At 34.8% G+C, this 12,084-nt stretch overlaps 1 protein-coding gene across 6 annotated transcripts in view; it reads right to left on the minus strand.

Annotated features, from left to right (window-relative positions):
• Positions 1–12,084, minus strand: part of TDRD3 (tudor domain containing 3) — a 146,969-nt gene that overhangs the window by 30,416 nt on the left and 104,469 nt on the right. For all 6 annotated transcript variants that reach the window (XM_081130804.1, XM_081130803.1, XM_081130808.1 and 3 more), the window contains exons 11-12: positions 6,298–7,148; positions 1,400–1,525 (exon numbers count right to left, since the gene is read on the minus strand). In XM_081130804.1, coding sequence (XP_080986930.1) covers positions 1,400–1,525; positions 6,298–7,148 — 977 coding nt within the window. The remainder of the gene's footprint in view (positions 1–1,399; positions 1,526–6,297; positions 7,149–12,084) is intronic.

Below are 12,084 nucleotides of genomic sequence, written 5' to 3' on the forward strand. Positions count from 1 at the left end.
ATTAAATTAAATGTGAGAATTCTATTTTAACCTCTGACTGTAATGGCTAAGCACATTGGGAGCACATGATGAACAGCAAACCAGGACTCAACTAGAAATACAGACTCAATAGATAATTACTATTACCATAAAAGCTAGATTAAGAGGCATCAATAGAAAAAATAATGAAAATAACCATCATATGAAAATCAACGGGGCAAAAATTTGGGTACAAGTTTCTCCAAGAAAAGAAAGATATAAATACTGGTGGTATTTCAGTCTTTTAGGGAAAAAGTGACTAAACTTTAAAGAAAGAGAGGAAAAGAATCTCTTATTCAAACACATGAACCATTAGTAATATTACACTGTAAAATACATAATGATAAATTATTTAGAAAATAATAATTTTTCTAGAATAAAAATGCAAAGAATTAAGATCCATGGCCCAAAACATGATTACAGCTACAAGGGCTTTTGTTGTTTCATCTACCTTTTGTGGGGGGAGAGGACAAGGGGCATTGCTGAGGTCATGTCAGAAAAATGTAAAAGGACCAACACTAAACTAAACTAAAAGCAGTTCGTGGGAAAACAACGTATGCTTCAATGAGGAAGGCTACTGTCTGGATAATATAATTTTCTAGTTTATTTTGATATTCTATGAAAATAGCAACGAATTAGGCTTCTAATGGTAAGTTTCTTAACAGCCACCCATAAATTAAAGGAAAAAAATATATAAAGTTATAAACTAATTTTAATGTCTTGCCCTCCTGTTTTTGCCTAAATGTAGTTGAGAATCTATCTACATAAAGTCACATAAATCCTGAACAAAATGGTCTCCATGAGGCCAGTACATTCTAAATTACATTATCAAACTTATCACGCAGCATTGACATAACATTTGGCAGCAAAATTAATCAAATAATTATTAAACAGATACTTACAGCTAATCTGTACATATACATATATAAATACATGTATAGTAAATGCAGTGTGAATTCATATATACTTTAAAGTGTTTTTCTTAATTTTACATGTAACTAAAATAATAAAGAATATACTTGTATCCAACAGAGATTTAACTTTGACAACTGCTGGACATAATTTAGTCAAATTTGAAGTAACAAAATATGCATAAAAAACAATTTTACACATACAAATTTTTGGCAAACATATACATAAGGGCACCTATTTCCAAAGCATAATGACAAGCATTATACAAGAGAAGTAATTCCAATGCTTTCATTTTTATTGTAGTGCAGTGTAATTATTAAATTAAAATCTTTCTTTAGGGGTTGCCAGTTTTAAGCAAATTCAAAATATTTTTCCACTGAGAAATTTTGTATTATTATGACTAATCTTTCAGAGCTACGTATTTTCTTCAAAATAGCTTATGCCTGTGTACAGAATTTGGATCACGTACCCATGCCTCTGTTTGAATGGGCCTGATGTTGCTTAGTAGCACCTCTTCATAGTTTCCATAATCAATGAATTTAACAACTGCTGTCATACCTGAAGAATGGAGAGCTTCAACTTCTGCTCGGTAAAACTGAGGAGACAAAAAGGAGTTCAAATATGACAATCAACATTGTCTACAAAGGACAATATTAGATAGAAATGTAAATAATTGAAGTGTTAGAATGTGTAATTTCTTTGAAAGCTCAGATGTTTTTTTAATTAATTTTTTGAGATATAACTGCATAGAACATTGTATTAGTTTTAGATGTACAACATAGTGATTTGATATATGTATATGTGAAAAGTGATCACCACAATAAGTTTAATGTCCATCACCACAGTTATAGAATTTTTTTTCTTGTGATGAAAACTTTTAAGATTTACTCTCTTAGCAACTTTCAAATATGCAACATTTTAAAGAAAATAATTTTAAAGAATATAATATATTTAAGAAAGAAAACTTACCTTTGAATAATCATAAATTGGCTAAAAAAGATAAGTTATCTCACGCATATGAGTTCTGACATACACTGAACAGGACAGAGCCCGGTGGTCAGGAGAGAATATTCACATGCTAATGGGTGTATGAAGAACTAGTGTTATGTTTTGTTGTTAGCCATTGAAGTCCTTTGACTAACATTAGTAAAACAATTCTCATGTACTTATCAGAATATATCATTATGGAGCAATTTATTTAAAAAATATATATATATGACAAAATAAATCCAAAGAAAAAGGCTCATTGCTGCTGTCATCACAGGCAGCTGAGGGGAAGTAGGGATGTCAGGTAAGGAGTAAGCACATTATCCATACCCAGGAGTTATAGGATTTGAAACACTGCAAGACTAGACACTTTTATTTTATCAGTTTATCCAGTTTTACTTGGCTCTGGGAACTAAGGCTCATTAACAAACCCACAAGGAACTGATTTACATAACAAGTACAATTTAAAAATTTATCCATTAAGGTAACTGCAGAAGGTCAACTAATTGGAGCACTGCTCCACTATAGGTCAACCCATCCAGGACCTAAATTATAGGTCAGAATGTTGCTTGTGAACATGAAATAAGAATGAAAAACTCTTTCCTCTTAAGGAATAATTTCATTAAACTAGGTTAGGTGGAGACTCTACTGTAACAGTATCTCTTAATAGGCTCACCAGAATCAGAAAATGCTAAAGGCAACAGAAGTCTTTATTCTTCATATCCTCTAAAATATGAGTTACCCTGGATGTACCAGGAAATAATCTGTTTTTACTGATTACTTCATACTACAAAGGTTATTAAGTTAATCCGTGTTGCTTCCTTCGAAGGTCTGGATGCTAAGAAGATTAGAGGTATCATGCTGGAATTATCCAAATCTTGAGTTCTTGATATACATTCACAACTCTCCATCCCTCCTTTATATCTTTAGCCTCACACTTCTGTGTTTTGTGAATGGTTGAGAGTATTTTTGGACCTATTTTCACTTGTAAGCTTCTCAGATAATTATGCCAGTTTAGGTAAGTTCAACAAACAATGAGTCACTATATACCCTAGAAAAAACAAGTAAGTTGACATCTTTTTAGAACTTTCACAAAGACAACTTGTGTAAAAAATGACTTCTATATAATGTAAAAAGCACTGTAAAAAAGGCATAGTGATCTGGCATTTGATAAGGCTGAGGAATTTGGGAAGAGCTTTCTGGTGCAGATGGCAATTGATATAGTCTTTAAGGGTGAAGAGGGTTTAGCCAAGTACAGAACTGAGAAGGGTGTTTGTTCCAGGGAATGTTACAGAAACATAAAACATGAAGATGAGTGCAGGAAACTAGAGTTTAAATTTAATTATGGCATGATATGAGAAAAAGGGTAAACCTTTAGTACATTAGACAGGACAAGAAGGTAAGAGCCAACTGGCTGAGGCTCTACATGACGTTAGAATCTATATTTATTTTACAGGTAAAATATTTGAACTAGGAAGAATGACATGTTAAGCCCAGGAGCACAATGGTGGCAGTTTCAGCAAGTGTAAGAGGAACAAGGTTTAAGGAAGGAGGCCAGTCTGGAGGTGGTTAGAGTACTCCAGTTGAGGGGGCAGAAAGAGCTGAACTAGTGAAAAGCCAATGCCCTTTCTTAAATCTTCACCCTGGCCTCTGGCTAGAAAATTAAAAAGTTGCCTAGCCTAGACAAGACATTTAAAGGCTATCTCTTAAATTAGGTGGTTTCAGAAGATAACTAATCCCATCTCTTTCATAGGGTGACTATTGTTTATCTCATTTGTTTAATCATATAATCTATGGAGAGCTCATAGTCCCTCGCTCTAAACAGAAAGTACACATCCAATTAAAATCAACACAGTCAACTTAGAAGGTCATCTAATAATTCTAAAACTACTCTAAAAGCTCAAAACATTTTGGGAATTATTAGGTACTGTCTTTCAGAAGGTACATAACATTATTTTGAATAAATTCAGTAGAGGCAATAGATGAATTCAGTATTATTGATTTTTTTGAGACAATTACAATTAAAAGTTTTATTAACAATCTCATTAGGTATTTGAAGGCATAGGGTAATAACATAGCCAGAACTATCTGATCTACCCCAAGCCCCTGACACTTAGCAGCTACTCAATTATGGTTTGTTGAATACTCAATATTTGCTGAAGAACTTATCTGCTAAGTCTAATATCTCAATATCTGTAGGTCTTTTATATTTCTCTGTTGCTCCATTTGTTTCTGTTCAATCATATTCTCTCTCTCTCTTTAACCATGTCTCATAATTTTTTATAGGATGCCAGACATTGTAGATAAAATATTGAAAAGGTTCTAGGAAATGTATTTTTTTCCTAAAAAGAGGATTAGATTTTTTTTGTCAGGCAGATAAGAGTACAAGCAGATATCCTTGATCCTGTAAAGGGTTGGTTTTAGGCTTTGTAATGGCGTGTTTGTAGTAGTTTTGTACTTACTACTAGGGCATGATCCTTGTGGAATTTTAGCCTTTCAAATAGTATCTGATTTGAATTCCAATCACTTACCTCCTTTGCTTGTCGAAGTCACCAAAAACCCCAAACTGTCCAACATGGAAAAACTATTTTTCCATCTTCATCTTAGTCAACCTTTCACAGACGCATCTGGCACAAGGTCTACTCTAAGGTAGACACTTAGCTCTACAAACCAACATTGATTTCCAACTACTTCACCTTTTCTTGCCCCTACCATGAGGGAGAAACAGGTAAACATAAGCAATCCCTCATTACCCAAATCAAATAGTTCCTGTATTTTGGAAAGTGAGTGGTCTGAGTTGAAAGAGTAATAGTCAGAATAGTACTTGCTTTCCAGGCCTTCCTAACAGCCAGGAAGTAGCCATGTAAAACAGTTCCAACTAATGAGATTGTTGATATTTCTAGGAAGGCTTTTGCTTTTCCAGAAAAAAAAACAAAAAGCACAGGTAGTGCTGTCTCCGCTCTACCTTTTAGCCTTTAATAAAATCTTGGCAGTAGAGATACTGCTTCTAGATGAGTATTATCCTACATGCAAACAAAAACCTTAAGACTATGCCACCTGGTTATACACCCTGTACCCTCCTTGCTGGTATCATCAGGTAACATGAATACCTGGCTTATGCCTCATCATTCATTGAACACAGTGGGCCTGGTTCCTGATCCCAAGCCTTACAGTATCTTTTTAAAAGATCCATCCACATTCTCTAGCCTGAATTTCAGTTCCTTGAAATCTTCTGTTAACTTTCCTTCCCCCCCTTCTTTGAGTCACATACACTCTCATGGGCACATCTTTACCTTATCAACTGAAACTACTCTACTTACGAAATATTTAGTTCAAATATTTTTTCTTTGACCTGATCCTCACATCTATCCAGGTCCCTGGCACTATAACTCCCTTACCTGTTTTAATTACCTTGCTCATATCTCTAGTCCCCTAACCACTCTACTTTTTTCCTATATAAGTGCCCCATTCAAAATTAACAGAATCAACAAATAATTATTAAATCCCTACACTGTGGGAACAGCGGGGCTAGAGGCAAAAACTAGACAAAAATCCTGCCTTAACGAACTTAAAATTATGGTAGGGGAGACCTATCAATTCAGGAACCAAAATTAAAAAATATTCAAAAATTCTGACAACTTTAAGAAAGTGAATAAGGCAATGATTGAGAAAAACAATAACGTAGGGAGAAGGGGGCAGATTAAAGGAGGCTTCCTTATCGCAGAGGGTCCCTCTGTCCCCTTCGCCTTCCTGTTCTCACTGTGTGGCCTTCTCTCTCTCCACCAGGTTCTTTTATCAGATCTACTGTATTCCGTCTTGACCTCATCTTTTATCTTTCCCTTCCCCTTTCTCTACAATTTCCCTCTTTCCCTTTTAGCCAGCATATAATGTAGAACATAAGAATGTTTAAAGGATAGGTTCGATAATTATATTATTTATTAGCCAAATAATTAACATTTCTCTTAATTTTTAAAAAAGTAGTCTGATCGTGTAAATTTTAATTTAGACAAAATCTGCAGAATTTAACTCTGGGCCACGCAAATGATTTTCTTCCTTTGTGAATTAGTATAAGTTCACTAGAAAGAAAAGCAAACAATAGTTCAGTTAATGGTAAGTGAAATCACTTAATCACTTTTACAATACTACTCTGATATACAAGCTAAAATCAAATGTAACCTAACCAAATCTATGGGACTCATTCTCCTTAATCATCCATAAAAAAACTCTTTTATAAATTATATATCAATAAATCTGTTCAAAGACTTTAAACAGGTACAAATGTAGAACAAAACTTGCAGTCCCAAAGCAATGCTTTCTTTAGTCTCACTAGAATGTTACATTTAGTAATGTTAGTATATAATATCATTATGGCATGCATACCTTATTGTCTTCCCAATAAAGTGCAAAACATTCATCTCCAGGTTTCCACAGTTTTGCATACTCCATAGGAATAGATGATTCTAGCACTTTTTCTGGTTTAATTGGACCAGATCTTCTTTTGGGCCCACTGTTGTAAAATGTTTTATCATCATAGGGTGTAGCTGTGGGGGGTCCTACTGGCTTAATAGGTCCCACTCGCCTTCCCTTCAGTGGCATTTCTGTTTCTCCGTTTGGAACACCAATGAAACTATTAGTTCGGACAGGATTCTGGTAATCAGTATGTACATTAAAATGTTTTTCAATTTTTACACCACTGAAAGCTTCGTTATTCATTGTTCGTGGTTTCCTGTCATAAAAATGATCAGGATTTGCTGCTTGGTTTTCTCTTTTCCCACGTTTTTGATGATTATAATCTGCGGATTCTTGAGGAAGTGGATTTTCTTTCGCCTCTGCATAGGGTGGGCCTCTTCCTGATCTGCTTTGCATAGAGTTATCCCTTTTTTTAAAAGCGCCATCATTGTGCTGAGAACTTAAAGGGTAGGAGGAGTCTTTAGTCCTATCATATCTAGAATACGGTCTATCACATCTGATTCTCTCTTCAGTCCACACTTCAGATCCTGAAGAAGTACTTGGTCTTTCAGTACCTCTATTTCTAGGTAATCCACTGCCTTCTAAAACTAACTTCGAGTTCTGGGTGTCTTTTTGAAAACGAGGAGGTTTCTCATTTCTTGGCTGTCTGGTATCATTCCGAGGAAGATATCTTGGTTGACTGTTATCTTTTATTCCATTCTGCTCATTACTCAACAATCTGTGTTGTCCCTGATGAAGCTGCTGTGGTTGAGATTTAGGCTCTGAAAAGTAAATCATATGCATATTAAAATGATGACTCTGCATTAATACTTATTTCTAAATACCTAAATTATATTAATACAAAATTATCAAACTACTGTTCACTATCTCCCCACCCCATTAACTTCCCTCTCTGCTTCCTTAGAGCCCTGTATTTCTACTGTCAAGTGTTCTGAGTCAGCCACATTAGTAAAGTAGAGCAGTGATATGTATGAACCATGAAAAAATGGTGGATACTTTCAAAGCAATTTGTCTTTGTCACTGAATGTTTGCATTCTTATAATATAGCTAGCTACATATGCAATTCTGGTAATTCATTTCCTAAGACATTAATGAAATAGAACTGTAAACTGCTAACTGAGAAGCTGCTATAAAACTACATAAGGACAACCCTTGCTCAACTCCTTTCTGAATCCCACTCCAATTTAGAAAAGTACAGCTATTATTGTCAGTCAAACTCTAGCCTTTTCAAAAATGTCATTTCTCAAATCTTTCTGGATCTGGAATTTCTAAGCGTTTGGATTACAAATAGGTATCCCACTATAGAAAAGAGTTAATAATTTTCTTGACCTATCAAAGTAATTAAAAGCAAGTACTACTTAGAAATACAGAAAACTGTCAAAAATATGATTAAGCACAACAGTGCAAATTAATATCGGCCAGATACCAAAAGCAATAACATGGTAAAGATATACTCATAGATAACTTAATAACTGTATTTTCCAGAGGGACTTTTATTCTATTTCAATTTGTACCATGTTGTTTACACTTTCTTCCTCCACTGTTTCACACAACATGCCTCTAGCATTATTACCAAACATACTGATTGGTCTTTGGCATGCATGTCTTGTTTCTCTTGTCATACCCCACAATCAATAGGCAGGTCAGGATCATTCCTATATTTCCCCAGGGTCACAACACTTCTCAACAGGGTCACTACTGACATTTTGGGTGAGAATGTTTCCTGCACTGCAAGAAAATTAACATCTTTGACCTCCAGGAACTAAAGGCCAAAGCACCCTCTCCCAGCATTCCTAGTGTCTCCATACACTGCCAAACACCCACTGGAGGCAAAAAAAAGTACCCGATAAAATGTTTAAATCAACGGGGAGGAAGAGAAGACTTTTAAAAGTCCCCGAGTGATAATACAAGTCACAGACTAAAGATCAAGACTCCACATAGCAAGAAAACTTAACAAAAACAATGGAAGCTAGAGCCAATCTAACAGGTTTTAAATGTCTTTTAAAAGGAAAGAAAACTTTTTTCTAAATACAATTCTACATCCAGCCAAACCACCCATTAATTATGACAAAGAAGACTTTTCAAATAAATAAGATGTGAAATGCTAGCCAAGACCATTTACAGAGACATTTTTTAAAAATTCCTTTCCCCAAGAGCTGCTTTATACACAGAACACCAACATCCTGTTTTCAACAACTGTAGTCAACATTAAGTTCTTCTTTAGAGAGGAGGAAAATGGTCAGTTTTGGTTCCTGCTGGCATTACTTATTTATTACCCAGGAGTAAAGACTTGGGAGAAAGTGCAGTAGTGAATATAAGCAGCACGCAAATGAGCATTTCCAGCAGAAAGCGTATCCTGGCATTTCTTCCAGTCCCTCTATATTAGAGAATAAAGACAGCAGCTGCCTCTTTCTGTCTGCAGCGCATTCGGTACCCGCCCTCCACTTTATTATCAAGGAGTCCCCACTGCAGTCTTCAGATATAGATGTTACGGGGTTTTATGTAAGGGGGAGAGAGAGGTAAAGTCCCTTGTACAGAGAAATGAAGCAATTGTTCAGCTTCCAAAATAGGTTAAATATGAAGATATTGTATTAGCTGTCATTAGGCTTGAATAGATATTTGATACGCAAATGGTTTAGAGTGGCTGTGTTTAGGGATCAGTCTGTCTTTTTACTCCAGTTAGGGCCACTGATCCCTACGATGGCCAGAAAGTGCAAGGATATTAGGTCATCACAAGGGACGACACTTCCTGACTGGAGACGGGGTTCCTGACAGCCACGTATGCAGAAGGAGGCTTCAACCAGGCTCGGCAGGGCTCGGAGAATTTGATCTCAGTTCTTCCAAAAGAAAAAAGTAAAGATTTCCTAATCTATTTAATTGACGATATACATTAGATTACAGAATAAAACAAGTGATCTTTCTAATAAGAGCATACTTCATTTCCAATCATGTGCTGAGATAAAAGAGTGAAAGAAGAATCTACAAAGAAAACTGCTTTTTAAAATAAGAATTTAAAGAAATAAACTAATTACGGTGATGAAAGGATAAAGCTGTGCTTTTAGAGAAGGTGGTTTTCTCACATACCCATTCCATTTCAAAGTAAAATAGCTATAAGCCAAGAAAAGACATCCTTACATGTCTCATCACTCTCAGATTTCCTTAGCCAGTACCTTTTGTCTCAGACAGAGAAGTAATAAAGTCAGATATAAAGTAAGTATTTAGAAACTGAGCTAATCTATCAAAAAAAATAACAAAATATGCTCGACTACTGAACTGCGGAAAACGTAATTTTACATAAATTAAGAAACAGATCCCAAGTTAAACAGAAAGCGCCTCAGTCCTTCAGTCAAACCCTAACTGCTCTCTGCCACCCTTCCCGAGGTCTGATGATTCCAAATCACTAGAAAACTGGTCAGCACCATAGGCAAGGCACACAATAACGCTAATAAAAAATAAACTGAGAGAGTTTTCTGTATAAACAACAGAATAAAATGCATCAACCTTTTTGTAATGATCTGAAAGGGAAAGATGAAACAACAGTATAAACAAAAATTGGTAACATTTAATAGTAAATAGTAGAAAAAAAGAAAAAGGAAGTGATAAAAAAAAATTCAACACAAAATAACTAAACCTATGAAAACATCTAAAAGATCACAGTGATGAAAGCTCAAATGAAAAACCTGATCAAAGAATGCTGTAAGAGTTTAGTAGGCTTTGTGATAAAATGTTCCTGTTACACCAGGTCGTGAGCTTCAAAATGTTCACAAGATAACTGATTACAGTATTTTACATCACCATGCTTTGAAATATAGGCATCAAGAATGAATTTATGGTCATAAATTATTTAGATTTTTATATTAATTCTCTTTTGCAGAATATTCATCCTCCAGTCAGTTGTACCTGCATTTTATAGTAGAAAAAGGTACATTCTGTTTCTTCATTTTATTTTGAAAGACCTACCTGAAGAAGTGACTTAATATTTATTAAGATTTTATTATGTGCCTGACTCCACTTCAAAGGTCTTTTGCCTACATTATTTCATGTAATTCTCATAATCACCCTGAAGGGCCATATTATTACCCTTATTTTACAAGTGAAGAAAGAAAGCAAAGCTAGCAGCTAGCAAATGTTGAAACCAGAATTTAAACTCAAATCTAATGGCAGCTAAAGCCCACGATTTTTCCACCATGCCAAACTGCCTGCCCAGAGAAACAAAACAGAATGCAACCAACAGCATGTTAGCTACAATTTTATCACCTACATCTGTTCATTTCTGGGAGATACAGAAATCACAAAAGCTCTTTAGCAATCCCTGATGGGCTGAAAAAATAAAGCTGTATACTGGGTTTGCCAGAATACTGACCTAAAATTAATAATCTTTCTATTAAAGCAGAAAACACTAAAGCCCCTATTAACAGTTGGACTGCTATTTAGAAGCTCACAACTGGCACTTAGAGACCGCACAATGTGCAGGGTACAGCCTCTGGAGGGACTGAACAGCTGCGTCACAGCTCTGCACTTGCTAATTCTGTAACCGTAGGCAAGGTATCTAACTTTTCTGAGCCTCATCTTTAAGGTAGGGATAATAGTAGTACCCACCTCAGAGGATTAACTAAGTACTTACACCTTATCTGGCTTTAATAAACATTCAATAAATGTTAGCTGCCATTGTTATTATGATGATTATTAGCATTATAATTATGCAAATAAACATAATGAACTGCATCAAGAAAAAACCAATACTTAGATGATAAGGTGCTTCCCTATTTACACATCTTCACTATCACCAACCTCACCTTTAGTTAGGGTCCTTACCTTGCTTTAGTTTTTTTGTTTATTTTTGTTGAAAACAGGGCAGAAAGAATGCTTTAGTAAAAACTTGTTTGTTGTCAAGTTATCAAAGTCATAGTACAGAGAAAATTTAGATACATTAAAAAATCAAAATCATATTCTAATACGGTTTTTCATTTAAAATATATTATAAACATTCTCCAGACAAAATTTCTCTATATACCCTTTATATTTTTCTACATTAAAAATGCTAAGAAATATTTTTAAAAGTAAAAATTGCTTTTAATCTTATATTTGAAAAATGTATAAAGTTCTACCTTCTGCCTGTCCAATCCCACCTCCACAGATAGCCACTATTAACATTTTCAGAGGTTACTCTTTCTTTTTATATAATCCATACAGACATCTGTGCACATTTATTTATTTTTTGTTAATAAAAAATGAACTCATGCGCATCCCACAAGCTGCAAGATATTTAAATTAACTGTATATCATAGACATGTTTCCAAGTCAACGCATAGAGGTATCTTGTTCATTTCAATATTGCATTTTCTTTTTAAAGGAAGATACTTTAAATATTATTACATATTAACCAAATTGCGGGTAGGATCAGTCAATTGTGCATTGGTGGCCTTGGGTTAAGTCAAGTAAAGCTCCCTTGTTGATAAACTAGGCATTTATATACCAGGCACTAAATTTGTGGGTCAAAAACCATTTAGAAAGAACTTTATGTTATTTTTGCTTTAAATCAAATACTGTTTACTGAAGAAAACATACTGGATTTAAAAATCAACTAAACATACAGGACTGTAATTTATTATCAAACCTGTAAAAACTGAAAGGATGCTATGCCAGAGCTAGTGGACCTGTCATGCAGGAGGAACCAGTCAAGTGCAGAAGCTAAAT

Source organism: Miniopterus schreibersii (assembly GCF_964146895.1).
Source record: "Miniopterus schreibersii genome assembly, chromosome: 2".
Lineage (NCBI taxonomy): Eukaryota > Metazoa > Chordata > Mammalia > Chiroptera > Miniopteridae > Miniopterus > Miniopterus schreibersii.